The sequence below is a fragment of the Rhinatrema bivittatum genome, chromosome 4 (assembly GCF_901001135.1).
Source record: "Rhinatrema bivittatum chromosome 4, aRhiBiv1.1, whole genome shotgun sequence".
In the NCBI taxonomy this organism is placed as follows: Eukaryota; Metazoa; Chordata; class Amphibia; order Gymnophiona; family Rhinatrematidae; genus Rhinatrema; species Rhinatrema bivittatum.
In genome coordinates, this window is record NC_042618.1 from 449,710,413 (window position 1) to 449,728,581 (window position 18,169).

Sequence of the window (18,169 nt, forward strand, 5' to 3'; positions counted from 1 at the left end):
AACATGTCCGGGGTTGCAGCAAGTGCACCAAAATGACCTTGACAGGACGGAAGATCCGGCTCGACAAGATGGAGTGCCTCTTTGGCTGGAGAAGACTGATCCATTGACATCAGCAGCAGAGGCATCTGCATTGAGGGACCTCAAAGCCTCACAGATGGACACCGAGCCATCGACATCAGCAGGGCTGTCTGTTCCATCGAGGTTGCCTGCTGATGGGAACACCGGAGACCAGCCATCATCGGGCTCCTCCAGGTCAAGGATGTCTGCTTCGTCATAGTCGACCTTGGCACCAGGGAATGACCAATCTGAACAATGAGGGAAGCAGAAGAAGCATTGGCAATGGTCCCTGTCGATGCATGGTGCTGGGCATGGGGATACACAAGCTTCTGCTGTGATGCCCCTGAAACGACCCCGTGACTAGTAGAGCCAGTCCTCCATTGATGCCAAGGTTATGCCATGGTATCCTTTGGTCCCAATGCCTACCACAGATCCTCCTCTCAGTTCCGAAGAGGATCTGGTTACACCACCTAGGTTCCAACCTGTCCTGACAGAAATATTCGAGGAGGAATTGGAGAAGCACGTGCAGTCAGCCATGAAGAAGGCAGTGCGAGACCTTGGCATTGGAGCACCAAAAACACCAGCACAGTTGCTCCTCAAGCTGCTGCTTGAATTCCTACACACATTTATCGGCACATTACCGACCTAGTCCCCGGTGTTGGTTCCTGGGGAGGCATCGACATCCTGTGGGGTATTGGTGCTGCAACTAGCCAATCTGATTGTCGACCAAGTTCCTCGGAGGAGGAAGCCCCCCAATACCAGATGTGGCACTGGGGCCCTGGCCAAAGCGGGCAGTTGAACTGGTATCTACACCGCTGGCTGGGGGCCAAGCACTTAGGGCACTGTTACCAGTCAGTGACAGTGGAGACGAGGGCACCTATGTTCTCAGGGGTAATGACTCCTCCGTGGCTTCCGATAACACTTCGGATGGTCTTCCTTTATAAGCATCTCCTCCAGATGATCAAAGGAAGTCCCCTGCCGGAATACCTCTCCTTTGCAGGCTTTGTTCGGGTAATGGCAGAGGCCATCCCATTTCAGTTAATGACTGAAGAGAATACCAAGCACAAAATGCTAGATGTCCTCCAGTACATGGAGCCTCCCAGGGACATCGTCAGAATCCCAGTGCATGAGATCCTTATGGGGTTAGTGATTAGGATGTGGGAACATCTCCTCACAGTGCCTCCCATGAATAGGAAGACGGATGCAATTTAACTCATCCAAAAAGCTCTTGGATTCAACAAGTGTCAGCTGCCCCACCATTCTGTGGTATCGAATCCTCTTACAAAATGGCCAAGCGCTCTTGGACTCATTCTTCGGAGAAGGACCAGAGAGCGATGCATACTCTTGGGAGGAAGGTGTTGCAGGGTACTATGCTTATTGCCCACATAGCAGCCTACCAGCTCAACATGAGTCAATACATGTGTGACATCCTGAAGCAGATACAGGAGGTCGCTGAACAACTGCCTCGGCGGCAGCAAGACACCCTCCAGTCGCTGGTGTGTAAGGGTCTGGAGTGCCGAAAATACGGGGTGCATTCAACCTGCTCCTTCTTTGAAACGGTATTGAGGATCTCTGCAGCGAAATCTGTGCCCGCAGGCTTGCATGGCTGCAGGCCTCTGATCTAAGACTGGAGGTGCAGGAACAGCTCGCTGACATGCCTTGTACAGGGGAGAATCTCTTCGGGGATGAGGTGAAAGATGTTGTGGCCCAGATCCAGGATCTCCATGGAACACATCAGCAGCTCTCCACCGATACTCAGGACCCGTTCTCCTCAGCAAGAAGGCAGTCAAGGTTTGGGCCCAGGAAGTCCTCCTTGCATTCGAAGAGGTACTATCCTCCACCATCTCGCTCCTGTTAACACCACCAGGGCCCTCATAACCATCACAGTCAACAGAGGGCCCCCAAAGCCCCAGCCAGCACCTCAGTCAACCCCATGGATGGGGTTTTGACTAGACTGCAGGGAACATAGCCAAGTCGACTGTACCCGGAGAGATGGACCTGCCAGTCAGGGGAAGACTTCGGTTCTTTGCAAACCGGTCGCTCGGAAACCATGGACCAGTGGGTTCTTTCCATTGTTCGCAAGGGGTACAAATAAACCTATTTGGTATCCCGTCAAATTGCCCCACCCTGAGCTCATTCTGGGGCTCGGTAGCGCATCAGGAGGTACTAGTAGTGGAGCTCTCTTCCTCCTTAACGGTCAGAGTGGTTGAACCCATTCCACTAGGGCAATGAGGGCAGGGATTTTACTCCCGGTACTTCCAGATACCAAAGAATACAGGGGGACTCTGTCCTACCCTCGACATAAGGGCCTTGAACAAATTCATTAAAAGAGAAAAGTTCAAGATGTTTCTTGGAAAAAGGAGTCTGGCTGTGCTCATGGATCAAAAAGACGCTTACACTCTCATTGAGATCTTGCCAGGTTACCGGAAATATCTCAGATTTGAAGTGGGAAAGCGGCACTTCCATTATCGCTTTCTTCTGTTTGGGCTCATGTCAGCCCCATTTTTCTTTACAAAATGCCTAGCCATGATGGTGGTGGTGCACCTTTGTAGACTGGGAGTTCGTTTTCCCGTATCTGGATGATTGGCTGGTCAAGAGCACCTCTCAGGTGGGGACAGATGAGTTAATGAGCTTGACCATCCAGGTACTGGAGACATTAGGGTTCGTTGTCAACTACTCCAAATCTTATCTCAGCCCCTCACCACAATTGGACCAAATTGGAGCCCTGCTAGACGCAGTTCAGGCCAAGGCCTTCCTGTCCCGAAAGTGGGTCATCAACCTGATGACCATCAAGATGGGGATTCAACAGAGCCAACACATGTTGAGGCTGTTGGGCCATATGGTCATGATAGTTCATATCACTCCCTTGGCATGTTTGCACATATGAAAGGCCCAATGGACCTTGAGGTCACAGTAGTGACAAGCCACTCAGGACATCCAGGATTGCATCCGAGTCATACCGTCTCTCTGGGACTCTATGTCCTGGTGGTGGGAACTTTCAAATCTGGAAAGAGGGGTGTTCTGAAATCCTCCCACCCAAATTGTCCTAACCTTGGATGCATCCATCCTTGGCTGGGGAGCTCATGTATATGGACTCAGCACCCAAGATCTATGGTCTGCCCAGGAACGTCTTTATCAAATCAGTTTCCTGGAACTCCGGACGATCAGGTACACACTGTGGTCTTTCAGAGATCGGCTGTCCAACAAAATTATTCTGATACAAACTGACAACCAAGTGGCAATGTGGTATGTCAACAAGCAGGGAGGTATGGGATCATATCTCCTTTGTCAGGAAGGAGTCCATATCTAGTCATGGGCCCTTTCCCACTGAATGACGCTAAGGGCCATGTACCTAGCCAGAACAGAGAATGGGATAGTAGACCGACCTTATCGTGTCTTCAGACTCCACAAATGGGCTCTGTACCAATGAATCTCAAATCAGATCTTCCACCTCTAGGGAAGCCCAGATGTGGATCTCTTCGCATCTCCTTGACTGGAAGGTATCTTAGTTCTGCTCCCTGAACATCTGAGGCAAACTAGCCTCAGATGCCTTTGCCTGCCATTGGAGCAAGGATCTCTTGTAAGAACATAAGAAGTTGCCATACTGGGTCAGACCAAGAGTCCATCAAGCCCAGCATCCTGTTTCCAACAGTGGCCAATCCAGGTTACAAGTACTTGGCAAGTACCCAAACATTTAAGTAGATACCATACTACAAATGCCAGTAATAGCAGAGGCTATTCCCTAAATCAGCTTGATTAATATCAGTTAATGGTAGTTTCCTCCAGTTAATGGACTTCTCTTTCAGCTCCACTGCTAGCGAAGACTCTCTTGAAGCTTTACAACCCTTCCTAATAACCCTTCATTGGCCGAGACAGGTCTAGTTTCCACTCCACAGGGAGATGTCCATCTGAAAACCAGTCAGGCTGGGGACTTACTGAGATCTCATCACCCAGGATCAAGGCAGGTTGCACCATCCCAAGCTCCAGGCACTGTGATTCACAGCTTGGATATTGAGAGGTTGATAATGCAACCACTTGATCTCTCGGAAGATGTATCTCTGGTCCTAGTGGCTTCCAGAAAGCCTTCCACTAGAAGGTTCTACAGACTGAAGTGGAGGAGGTATTCCATGTGGTGTGAGCAGAAGGCCCTAGATCCTTCCTCCTGCTTCCCACAAAAACTGCTTAACTTACCTTCTACGCCTATCAGAAGCTCTTTCGAAGACCAACGCCGTTAGTGTTCATCTAAGTGCGATTGGCATATATCATTGTGGTCTAGATGGTATGTCCATCTCTGTACAGCCTGTAGTGGTATGTTGCATGTGGGGACTGCTTCAATTAAAGTCTCCCCAGGGCCTCTTGCTGTGTCTTGGGGACCTCAATATGGTGGTAGCTCAACCAATGAAAGCTCCCTTTGAGCTGCTGCTTTTCTATAACCTGAAGTACCTGACACGACAGCAGTTTTGGCCAATCTGTCCTTTGGAACATGTTTGACATGTAGAAGCAACTCTGTTGCTGCCTAGGGCCCATTATTTTTGTTCAGGCTGCTCCCCCCCTCCCCCCCCCCCCCCCCCCCCCCCCCCCGTTACCAACAAAATGGGTTGTTATTGTGCCTGTTTGCATTTGTTTGTGTTTGTTGGTCCCCTTTTATGTTGGGGGCAGCTTGTAGTTAGGGATTCACCCATGTGTGCGAACTACCATCCTGCTTGTCCTCGGAAGAATCAGAGTTGCTTGCCTGTAACAGGTGTTCTCTGAGGACAACAGGATGTCAGTCCTCACAAAATCCACTTGCCACCCCGCAGAGTTGGGTTTCCAACATGTGGATTGTTTAATTATTTTAATTTATTATTCTTCTGAATTCTGTGATAAAAGATTGAGGACGCATAGTATATTGCATGCGTGAGCATGCTCAATGAGCTCAGTCAAAGTTCTAGAAACTTTAACATACGTTTTGCATACCTTGCTCCATCCGATGTTACTCATGTGCGAGGACTAACCCTGCTTTCCTCAGAGAACCCCTGTTACAGGTAAGTGACTCTGCTTTCTCTCTGCACTTTACCCAGTAAACATTCATAGATATGAACTGAGAATTATAGAGCATGGGCCTTCCAAGTGTCTTGTTTTTAAATTTTAATACTATTACCAGATACTTTATTCATAAGTGCATAATTTTAAGACAGTAAACTTAATTGCTTTTAGCTGAATAAAAACATCAGCAGTGTTCATGATTCCCGTCTATGACCAATAAGATTGAGAGAAATGAATGGGGCTGTTAGACATTTGTAGTTTGGCAGTGTGGAATTAAGTAATCTTTTTTTCTGTAGATAGAGGTAACTATTAGGGAGCATCTTAAAGTTTATATTGCAACAACATTTGTTATTATAATGTTTTATTTAAGTCCTTAACGAAACAGTTGGAGGCCTATATTCAAAGGAGTTTTCTCCAGGTAAGTTGAGTAACCCAGACAAATTGTGAGCTTTAAATTTCATGGCTAAATTTTACCCTGATAACTTCTTACCTGGGTAAGATTATGGTGGTAAAAAGTAGGAGGGTGGGGTTATTCTGGGAGTGGGTTTTAAGTTTAGCTGGGTGGTGTCAATATTCATTACTATCCAACTAAATGTACTCGGGTAAGTCTGGTAGGAAAAATGCTGTCCTAAATTTACCTGGGTACATTTATCCGGATAACTTTTGGCCCCCTACACTGTTGAAATTTGACCCCTCTCTCTCTTATTACAGCATGAGAATTTATCTTTGAAGGGACAAATTGATGCCTCAAATAAAGAATTAGAAATTACCAAGGAAAAACTGCATACTCTAGAACAAGCCTGGGAGCACATCAATAAATTGGGCAAGTACACTGTAAATCGTGTTTCTAAAATACTCAAGGGCAGATTTAGCAAACCTTGTTTGACATTTATCAAGGAAAATATCCCAGTATGTAGAACTGGAAAAATGCTAGAGAAAAACATGTAATAAATATGTCCCTCTGTGTTCTTCTTATGAAATAGCTTAGTCTATGTTGGATGATTGCATTCCTTGCACCCTTTTCAGGTCACATTGGTAAATATTTGAAAATCCAGAAGGAATCATGCCGATGGAAAAGGAGTGAGATTCTCATACCAGGATACCTAGAGTTGGTGGTGTGTGGGGAAAAAAACACAAGTTTATTTTCCTCAGCTAAGTTGTCCTTTTCAGTAGCTGGGAGTAACATGAAGTTAGGTCTTATAGTTGACAAAGGCTCCGTGGCAGTTGCTACAGAACTGAGGCAAGTTGCCTGCCAGTCTGCTTCCCATTACTGAGTGCTTCTGCCTCTTACTGGTCATTGGCTCACTCTATCAGCCACTGTATCCTTATTCCTCCCCACCCTTCAGATTTGATCTGGGAAGGAGTTCCCTTGCAGGACCTATGAGCAGATCATATGGCCAAAACTGTCATGGTTCAAATGTTTTGAGCTGACACTCCTGAAACCCCGAAGTGTGTGGGTCTGGCAAACTTCACTAAAACTGAAATCATACTTCTCAGTAAATTTCCCCCAAATGATCTTCCCTCAGTACTAACGTTCAGTAGTCACAGTATTCCAGTGAGTTGCCAAGTATATAATTTATGTGTAATTATTGACCCTAGTTTATCGTTGCAACCTCATATTAAAACTGTTACCAGAGAATCATTCTTTAAGTTACATGTTGTGAGAAAGCTGTGCCTGCTACTAGATCTATCAGATTTCCGAACTGTAGTCCAGTATTTGATATTGCCCTTTAGACTGTGCTTCCAGCAGTTGCAATATGCTCATTACAGATGTCCTGCAGTGCATATCCAGATGGGAATATCAATGAATGATCATGTCACCCCTATTTTATGTTCCCAGTGTTGGCTGCCCATCAAGTGGCGCATTTAGTATAAGGTAGCCTCGCTGATACACAAGGTTATTTACAGTAACTGACAGCTGGCTAGATTCCTTCTTGAGATTTTACAAGCCATCTTGTTCCTTAAGGTCTGAGAATGAAAGCTTGTTGGAGGTCCCATCAATCAAATTGGCACACTTAGAAATGGCCAGAGAAAGAACTTTCTCCTCCCAGGACAAGCAGGATGGTAGTCCTCACATATGGGTGACGTCACTGGACGGAGCCCTATCACGGAAACCTTTTCTGTCAAAGTTTCTAGAAAGCTTTGACAAGCACACTGAGCACTCTGAGCCTGCCCAGCCTGCCATGATCCCTGTGTCCACAGGGGTCTCCCTTCAGTCTCTTTTTTTTCCGTGATGCAGTTCGCCTCGCGTTTAGGAGCTCTGTGAGATTTTTCTCACAACATTTCCTCACGGAAACACTTGAAGTTTTACTTCACAAATAATTTTCACTACACGGATCTCCCTTCGCATACATTTCATCGACGCTCGATGAGTACTATGCCCTGTTTTTCGGTTGGTTCCTGTCACCTCACTAACGGTTCCCCTGGATTACCAACCGAATTGAAGCCTTCTTTTCACCCTCTGTCTGCCCCACGATACCTGCGAGTGTCCTTGTTGCGAACCTCCACCGGGTCCATTGGGGCTAGAGGGTTTGGGACGTCCACGGTTCCCGTTGCCGCCAGAGCCGCCATCGACGCCCCCATCGATGCCCTCGACTAAAGAAAGCGTTCCATACTTTGGGTTCTAAACCAGAGCCTGTTGTAATCCTTGGGTGACAAACAATGCCAAGAGCAGTCGAGGCATGGTGACCATCCGTCACCATCACCCTCCATGACATCGGTGGCATCTTCCTCGGTGCTGGAGAATGACTGGGCCGAGCACCGAGGAAAACATCATTACTGCCACGGTAACCGTCTATCGCTGATGCCATTCTGGACATCGGTGGCAACTTCCTTGGCACTGGAGAATAACCAGGCCGAGCACCGAGGGAAACATAGTTGCTGGCACCGATGTGGTTCCGCGTTCTGTGCCGGTACTGATACCGCACCGGCATCAATGTCCATTGAGCCAGTTGTGAAGCGGACCCGGGTACAAGAGTCTCCGTGCTCCTCTGCACCTGAGGCACCATGTCGTTCCCCACCAACACTGATGCCGGGTACTGAGCCACCACAGATTCATGTGGCAGTGCCAGTAACGCCTAGCCTTTCTTCCCCTGTAGCTGCGCTACCTATACCAGCTTTCAGAGAGGAGCTGGACGTCCTCATCCGTCAGGCTGTCATCGATGCCGTCCGGAATCAGCTAACACCGGAGCCATCGATGTTCACACTGTTTTGGCACTGCCTCGTTGTGGCACCTACCAACGGCAGCCTAAGTCATCAATGCCGACTCGTCCTTCTGAGCCTCCACTGACCCCTATACCTATCCCGGGATCCTCGAGGGGCGATGAGCACTCTAATCCTGCTTTGGCATCGAGACCTAAGTTAAGGATGTGCCTAAAACCATCCCTTTCGACCTGGTCACTAAAAAGGACCAAAGGTTTCAGGAGGTTCTAGGTCGTAATATCTTCCAAGAACCATATTGGTGTCACGTATTGCAGTTTAACAACTATATTTGACACAATACCAAGGGAACCTCTCTGCCATCCACATGAAATTCGAGCAACATGTGATTGCTTAGAAACGTCCTCCCGTTGCCAGCAACAGGACTCCATACTAGATGGTAACCTGGCTTTCGGCCTCTGATTTACGGCCCGAAGTTCAAGATAATCTAGCTGATCTGTCATGCACCACAGATAATCTCTTCATGCACAAGCTTCAGCAGACAGTAGCTCAATTGCAAGACTGCCGCGAGACCCTGTAATAGCTCTCTACGTTTCTTGCAAATCCTCCCTCCTCGGCTAGAAAACCAGCGAAGAGGGATGCTAGAAGGACCTTTTACCGCTCACGTGCGAGACCAACGTGTATCCAGATCACACCAGCTCTGCCAGTCGGGCAGGCTCCTGGATTTTTCTACCTTGCCAGAGAACAGAACGGTCCACCCCACTGAGGACCAGGGCTCGGGATACCGTTCCCCGGACACAAGGCAGAGTTTTTTTAATCCCGCTATTTCCTACTTTCAAAGAAAATAGGCGACCTCCACCCAATCTGGACCTCAGAAATCTCAATTTCTTCAGAAAGAAAAGTTCAGAATCATGTTTCTCGGCACCATGCTTCCCTTACTACAACAAGAGGGTTGCCTCTATTCTCTGGACCTTCTATGTGCTTCATAGTGAGTCAGTAACATTTTCAATACCAAGTTCTGCCATTCGAACTAGCTTCAACAACTTGTGGTTTTCACCAAATACCTAGCAGTGACTGCCATTCATCTACAAAGAACAACAGCATTCACACATTTCCTTTTCTGGACGACTGCCTAATGAGTCAATCCAAACAAGGAGCTCTAAATTCTCTAAGACTCACTATAAATCTAGAGCAGATCTGGGCACTACAGTTGCAAAGGCCTTTCTGCCCAACAACCGTGCAGACATCCTATCAAATTGTCCACATCTCTGCGCGCATACAACATAGCCTCGGCCCATCAAATCTTTCATTGCTGGGCCACATGATTCCACGATCCATGTCACTCCTATGGCCAGACTAGCCATGAGAAGAAATCTGAATTTTAAAATTTCAGTGGCTCTAAGCGGTTCCACTGCTTTTGTCCCTGCTCCATATCACCGATCCCGTACCAAATCCTCACATGATCTTGGCCACGGTCGCATCCAACTTGGGTTGGAAAACTCATATCAACACCCTTCAAACCCAAAATGCGTCGACTCTGCTCCATAACAAGTCTCAGATCAACTTCCTGGAGCTTCGAGCCATGCGTTATGCCCTTTATGCCTTGCAACACTGCCTCTCACACAAAACTTTGTGGATTCAGACAGACAACATAATAGCAATGTGGTACTCGAACAAATAGGGATGCACAGGCTCTTATCTACTCTGCCAGGCAACCGCGCAGTTATGAGCCTGGGCCCTCGCACACTCCATGCATCTCCGGGCCACTTATCTAACTGGCATACCGAACATACTATCAGACCATCTCAATCGATGTCTCCAACCCCACGAGTGGTCTCTGAATCCATGTGTAGTGAGCAAAATCTTCTAGCACTGAGATCAACCAACCATCGACCTCTTGCGACTGAATCGAATCACAGAGTGGACAGATTCTGCTCCCTACACAGGCATACAAATGTGTTAGCCATGGGCGCCTTTGCTCACCCCTGCAACAAAGGCCTCCTATAGGCATCTCTTCCGATTCCGCTCACAGCCACAACTCTCTTGAAGCTGCAGCAGTACAGGTTTTCAATGATTCTCATAACCCCATACTGGCCTCGACAAGTATGCTTCCCCATATTTCTCAACTTATCACTCCAGGAACCAATTCGCCTGCCCACAGGTCAATCTCATAACACAGACTCACTGATATTCTCAGGTACTTGTAGCTTCATGACAACCTTCCACACACAAATCTTACTATTTGAAATGGGCAAGACTTACCAAAAGGTGAGCACAAAAAGCTATTTGCCCCTTTTTCCTGCCCCACTCCATCTCTATTAGGCTATCTAGGATACCTTTCGGATTCTGGTCCCCCAGACATCCTTCGCACAGGTACACCTCAGTTTCATCTCAGCGTACCACCAGGGAGTAGGGGATGCCCTGTTAACGGCTCAACCCCTTATGAGTCGGCTTATGAGTTTTCTACAACTTAAGCCTTCTCTACGATAACCAGTTATGAAATGGGGCCTAAATGTAGTGCTTATAAGGCTCATGCGTTCCCTGTTCGAGCCTATTTATTTATTTTATTTTATAAGTTTTTTTTATATACCGCAGAATAGGGCAGTAATCTGACCGTCTAAGCAGTTTATATATACGACATACATAATAAAATGACATTACAAACAAAAATTAAAATACATTAGTATACAATATCAATTAAAATATACTGGTAGAAAAATGATATCTCTAATGAACTGGAAGAGTACATCAGTTAGCTAATCTTATAGGCTAATGTACAAAGATAGGTTTTTAGCAGTGTTTTGAATTCTTTTGTGTTTGATGTTAAACGGATTTCTTCAGGTATGGAGTTCCACAGAGTTGGACCTGCGACTGAGAAAGCTCGTTTGCGTGTGAAATCCAGATGTGCGATTTTTATTGAGGGTACTTCAAGGATACATTTGTCCATTGAGCGGAGCTGTCGGGTTGGTTTGTAGATCCTTAATAGAGTGCAAAACCATATAGAAATAGGGTTGTAAATTAGATTATGAATTATTGTGAGAATTTTGTAAGTGACTCGGTAAGGTATTGGTAACCAGTGAAGATGTTGTAATGTTGGAGTGATATGGTCCCTACGAGATATGTTATACAAAAGACGGGCTGTGGAGTTTTTAATAAGTTGAAGTGGATGAGTAGTGGATATTGGTAAACCTAGGTATAAGGAGTTACAGTAATCTAAACTTGTCAGAATGAGTGCTTGAGTTACGGATTGAAAATCTGCAGGGAACAGTAGAGGTTTGAGTTTTTTCAACATTTGAAGTTTGTAAAAGGATTTCTTTACCAGAGCTGATATATTATTGGACATGGTTAGTCTGGAGTCGATGACTGAGCTTAGGTTTTTGGCATAAGGTTTTATTGTTATTGTTTGTCCTTCAAAAGTGAAGTTTTTCAGAGGCTGATGGATTGAATCAGGAACTGTGGATAGAAAAATTGGCTCTGTTTTTGATGTGTTTAATTTTAATCTATTGTGGAATAACCAGATTTTTATAGTAGATAAGTATAGTTGCAATAGTGAAAATGTCTTTTTCCAGGAGTCAGTAAATGGGATGATGAACTGAATGTCATCGGTGTAAAGTTTGAATGACAAATCAAGTCCAGACAGAAGATGACATAATGTAAAACATTGAAAAGAATCGCAGAGAGTGATGATCCTTACGGGATGCCAGATTTAGTTGTGTACCATTCGGAGTTTGAGGTTCCCAGTGTTATTCTTTGTGGGTGCTCTGTTATGAAAGAGGTAAACCATTGTAAAACAGTACCTGTAACACCTATTTGTTTAAGGTTTAGCAGTAGAATGTCATGATTTAAAGTATCGAATGCTGCCGAAATGTTGAGTAATACCATAATGTAGTTTGTATTTGAGTTAAAGCCTCTGAGAATTGTGTCAAATGATGAAAGAAGTAAGGATTCCGTGCTGTGTCTTTTTCTGAATCCGTGTTGATTGGCATGTAATATGTTATTATTTTGAACAGTGGTTCTCAACCTTTTTCCCATCGTGACACACCTGACAGGCCACACTCACATGTGTGACACACTGCTCATTTCAATTCACGGCGGAAATAAAAAGTAAAGGTTTGGTAATTATTTTTATTGTTTAAAATGACACAAGGAAAAGATACGTATTCTGTCTGAACAGAAATTGCATAAATAGTAAACATCCCACACCAAAACAGCACCAATTTCCAGCACTTACCTAAGAAAAGGCAACACTGAAAATATTACACCAGGCCTTAAGACACCAATGCATCTCCTATTAGGAAAACGGACCAAGACAGGCTGCTATAGAGCCCTACACAGAAACTACACGCCAGCAGAAAACCTCACCTAAATCACATGTGCTGACCCTCACCTAACAAAGAATAAAGAGACCAAAACGCATAACTAGAAGCATGCAGAAAAAACTGAATTGGAAACTGCAATAAGCCAGAGTCTCTGTATGCAGTATAATAAAGGAAAAAAGAAACATCACCCATCCTTATAAAACAAATCAAGAAATATAAAATCAGTAGCAGTAAAATCATACTAACAAAAAGAACAGATTATTTTGAAATAGCTGATGAGTGGAATATTCAATAATTAAAAACTCATATAAAAAAGTTCTAGATACCAATAAAATATTTCAAAATAGCAGACACAAAGACCAAGTAATGAAAAATAAGGATACAAAAATTTTTCTGCTCTGCATACCTGGGAATGTTTGATATCCAGGTCTCCTGAGATTGTTTTGAATTAACAGGAGGGGCGGTTTGCTTGGAACTTTCTCCTCTCTCTCAGTCACATACGAACGCTCTCACTTCCACTGGCTCTCAGTTACACACCTATACACACATGCTCTCAGTTACTCACATATACACATGCTTTTTCTCTCACTTATATAGGCTCTTAATTACACATTTACACACATGCTATCTTTTCACGCTTACACACAGAGGCTTTCAATCACACACATACATGCTTTCTTTTTCTCTCACACACAGACTCTCATTCACATGCTTACAAACATGCTCTCTCTCTTTCTCTCATTTACACATAGGCTCTCAATCACATACTCGGATGCTCCCTCACCTAAACCAGCTCTCAATCTCACAGACACACATGCTCTCTCTTTCGCTCATTTACACACAGGCTCTCAATCACCTACTCAGATGCTCCCTCACCTAAACCAGCTTTCAATCACACACATGCTCTCTCTTTCTCTCATTTACACACAGACTCTTAATCACATACTCAGATGCTCCCTCACCTAAACCAGCTTTCAATCACACACATGCTCTCTCTTTCTCTCATTTACACACAGACTCTTAATCACATACTCAGATGCTCCCTCACCTAAACCAACTTTCAATCAGACACAGACACACATGCTCTCTCTTTCTCTCATTTACCCACAGGCTCTCAGTCACATACTCACATGCTTTCTCACCTAAACCAGCTCTCAATCACACACATGCTCTCTCTTACTTATACACACAGGATCTTAATCATACATACACATTATCTCTCTCACACACAAAGGATCTCAATCATACACACATACTCTTTCACACAAACAGGTTTTCAATCACAAATTTACACATACAGGTTCCCAGTCGTAAACTTACATTCATGCTCTCTCTCTCACAGGCAGGCTCTCAATCACAGACATACTCTTTCACATATACAGGCTCTCAATCATTCACATACTTGCTATCTCACTCACACACATACACACACAGGATCTCAAACACACATGCTTGCTTGCTCATTCACTCTCTCTCCTTCCCTCCCTCCCCGGAACTAGCGTCAGCAGCCGCCTCCTCCCAACCCTAACCTCCTTCATTTTCAGCCCTCACCCGGAGAAAGGAGCCCCATCGGCCGCGACGGTTGACGTTCTTCTTCATTTTTCTCTGAGCCGCGCTGCTCATTCCTCCGGCCGTGCCTCTCTTCTACATACACATACAGGTTCCCAGTCGTAAACTTACATTCATGCTCTCTCTCTCACAGGCAGGCTCTCAATCACAGACATACTCTTTCACATATACAGGCTCTCAATCATTCACATACTTGCTATCTCACTCACACACATACACACACAGGATCTCAAACACACATGCTTGCTTGCTCATTCACTCTCTCTCCTTCCCTCCCTCCCCGGAACTAGCTTGGGCAGCCGCCTCCTCCCAACCCTAACCTCCTTCATTTTCAGCCCTCACCCGGAGAAAGGAGCCCCATCGGCCGCGACGGTTGACGTTCTTCTTCATTTTTCTCTGAGCCGCGCTGCTCATTCCTCCGGCCGTGCCTCTCTTCTATTCTTCGGGCCGACGCAGACCACACTAGCATGGCCTCTTCTTCCCGCGCACACACCCGCTGCTCACCACTTCCTCTTCCAGGCCGCGCGGGGGGGGGGGGGGCTGGAAGACGAGACCATGCCGAGCTGTTCTGCTGCGTTCCGCCTGAGCTGACAGCATTTTAAGCCCGGGCGAAGGAGGACCGGGGAGCAGCTGGGTCAGCGGGGGACCGGGAAGTGTGGCGACACACCTGCGTGTTCTTGGCGACACACTGGTGTGTCGCAACACACCGGTTGAGAACCACTGATCTTGAATATAATCGGAGAATTGATGAAGTACAATGGATTCAATAATTTTGGCCATTGATGGAAGCGTAGCTATAAGTTGGTAGTTTGAGACATCCTGCAAATGAGTTTTATTCTTTGGTATTGGTGTGATAGATGTTTTTTTCAAAGATGCAGGGAATATGCCTTGTGATAAAGAGACATTGACTATATTGGAGATAGACTGGGCAAGGTGTTCTTTGACATTTCTAAGTAAATGCCCAGGGCAGGGATTGAATGGACTGTTGGAAGGTTTTGATTTTGATAAAATATTAATTATGTCTCTATTATTTGTATTACTGAATTCTGATAATGAAAGGGAGCTTGTGGTAATGTAGATTTGGGTATAGGTAATGTGGAAAATTCAGATGAAATGCTTTCGGTTTTCTTTTCAAAATGTTTTGCTATATTATTGCATAGATCATTGGTTGCTAAGTGAGATAAATTGTGAGATATTGTTAAAATTCTAACATGGAAAATTATTTTCCTCGTAGCTATCACCTCTGCTAAAAGGGTCAGTGAATTACAAGACCTTGTTACATACTTACCCAACACTAGGTTCCTCCGTGACCGAGTGGTCCTTTATACTCACCCTAATTTCTTCTTAAGGTGGACACAGTCTCTCCCCTTACTCACTCTATAGTCTGCCCACTCTTCCCAAAGGCTCTCTCTCACCAGGGCGAGAGGGTTTTGCACACCTTTGACTGTAAGCGTGCACTTGCAATCTATCTAGACCGCACTGCAGTCCATAGGAAATCCACCCAACTCTTTGCTTCTTTGTCAAAGACAAGCTGCAAGTTCCAGTGGGCAAACAAACTCTCTCCAACTGGCTAGCAGACTATATTGAATTCTGCTATGAGGAAGCAGGCCTTCCTCTCCAGGGGTGAGTGTAGGCACATTTTGTAAGGGTAATGGCAACATCGGTAGCACACTATCATTCAGTACCAATTGCCGACATCTGCTAGGCTGTGACATGGAGCTCTCTTCACACATTCGCAGCCCTCTACTGCTTAGATAAGGAAGTCCATCAAGACTCTGCCTTTGCCTAATCTGTCTTGCAGAATTTTGTTCCAGTATAATCCCCAACTCCTTCCATAACCACCTGCTGTGATTTCAGGCTGCCTCATCCTTGCCAATAGCACCCCAATTATTGTGCCTGCTGCACGAGTTGTCTGCTATTGGCCTGTTGTAATATGAGTCAGCCTGTAGCTTGCTAATCACCCATATGTGAGGACTACCACCCTGCTTGTCCTGGGAGAAAGCAGAGTTGCTTACCTGTAACAGGTGTTCTCCCAGGACAGCAGGATGTAGTCCTCACGATACCCACCTGCCACCCCGCAGAGTTTGGTTGTTTACGTTTTGTTATTTTATTTTTTGCTCGCACTTTTTTGCTACAAACGAGACTGAAGGGAGAGACCCCTGTGGACACAGGGATCATGGCATGCTGGGTGTGCTCAGTGTGCCAGTCAAAGCTTTCTAGAAACTTTGACAGAAAGGTTTTCCGTGATAGGGCTCCATCCAGTGACATCACCCATATGTGAGGACTACATCCTGCTGTCCTGGGAGAACACCTGTTACAGGTAAGCAACTCAGCTGGATCCCTTTTCTGGAACTCTCTGCCAGTCAACGTCCATACAATTGAATACAACAAAACTTTTCATAAGGCACTTAAAGATGTTATTATTTACTCAAGCATTCAGTTTAAAGGAATCCTAATTAAATAGGCCTAGAGTGAAGAAGTTAGTAATTTCCAGCAGTTTCATCTCAGTGTTTTGTGAAAATATGCAATGCAGAGTTATAATTACTGCTATATGTTGCTTTATGTTGTAATGGTTTTAAATTGAGTGCCTTTCTATGTACTTTACCTCAATTTAAATGATGAATGCAGACAATAAATTTAAATAAATGTAAATGTAAGGGGGTCAGGTGAGGCATATCTGAGAGTGGATTTCAGATCAGCTCAGCAAAGCTCCAAGAGGAGCAAGTTCTTTGGCCAAAAAAAATGGAAAGCAGGAGCCAGGGGATTTTGGATATCCCAGTAGAACCAAGTCCGGTGTCCAGTCTCCTGCACGTGTTCTCGCTGGGGGTTGGGCATTCCGTGGACCAAGTTCTGAAAGTGCAAACAGGAGTGTTGCTTCACCTTTTCCCCGGTGAGAGGATTCTTTCCTTTCCATTCTCTTTTGCAGCTTTGGCTGGAGAGAACCTGGAGGAAGTCCTTTAACCATTATTAAAATAGAGTTGCCGAAATCCACTGCTTATTCTTGGGATAAGCAGCTTGGAATCTATCAACCCCTTGGGATCCTGCCAGGTACTTGTGACCTGGCTTGGCCAATGTTGGAAACAGGATACTGGGCTTGATGGACCTTTAGTGTCAGGGATTACAGCCTTCAGTGTTGAGAAAGAGGACCACATAACACCTCGCTTGAGTTTGGAATCCCTACAAGGTCATTTTATAGAGGAGACAATATTTCTCTTTCAGGGGTCCATTCCTTCAATCTTGTCCTTCTGGCAGAGCAGATTGAGATTAAGGCATAACCCACAAATCTCACACAAGGTAGATATCAAATTTGGCCTGCTGCAAGGGACACAGTCATGGAATCTCTCTTGCTTCTCTCTGATTGGATACTTTCTTCCGGGGAGTCAAGAACACAAGTCCTTGGCTGTGGGAAGTCTCCTCGACTTGGAATTTGAGCTTAGGTTTGAAGGGATCTGGCCTATCTTCTTCTCAAGCCTTATAGGGCATGACTTTGAGTCTTGTTGTTGTGGTCTGTCTCCTAGGTGGCCTTTGGTAATTTTAAAGGAAAGGTTATCTCTGAGCCCAATACTTCCCTGTTTCTAAGGGTAATGTTTCACGTATGTAGGAATCGGGCTCTTCTCACTTATGATGGTGAGAAAATCGGGCAGTGTAGGCCAGGACATAGTTGGCCTTTCTCATCTCCGTTGTAGGCCAACTGTGAGATGTTTGTAGAAGACAATTTCTTTTTGGATAAGGTCTTTGATATGTTCTATTAAAGCACAGTGGTTTCTAAGGCATTGATGTCAGGAAGAATTGAAATGAGCACTTTGGCCTGCTCCAGCAAGAGTTTGCAGGTCCTAGATGGCTGTTAAGCCTACTCAATGAGGGTGCAGGACTCCTTGTAGGCAGAATCAGAATCTGTCTTTCCAGAGTATAATGGCAGGGCAGTACCCATGTCTTCTTTGCATCCCTGCTCTAAACACCTCAGTGTTGGTATGCAGGCCAGGAGAGGCTATGCCTTGGCTGCAGGAATGTAGCGACCTATTGTTGCTTCCTCCCACCTG

At 45.4% G+C, this 18,169-nt stretch overlaps 1 protein-coding gene across 3 annotated transcripts in view; it reads left to right on the forward strand.

The window, feature by feature from the left end:
• CEP290 (centrosomal protein 290) overlaps positions 1-18,169 on the forward strand; it is a 557,889-nt gene that overhangs the window by 245,223 nt on the left and 294,497 nt on the right. For all 3 annotated transcript variants that reach the window (XR_003856690.1, XM_029601651.1, XM_029601650.1), the window contains exon 26: positions 5,794-5,905. Coding sequence is in view for 2 of the 3 variants with exons in the window: in XM_029601651.1 (XP_029457511.1) it covers positions 5,794-5,905 (112 nt within the window). In the remaining variant the exon portion in view is untranslated. The remainder of the gene's footprint in view (positions 1-5,793; positions 5,906-18,169) is intronic.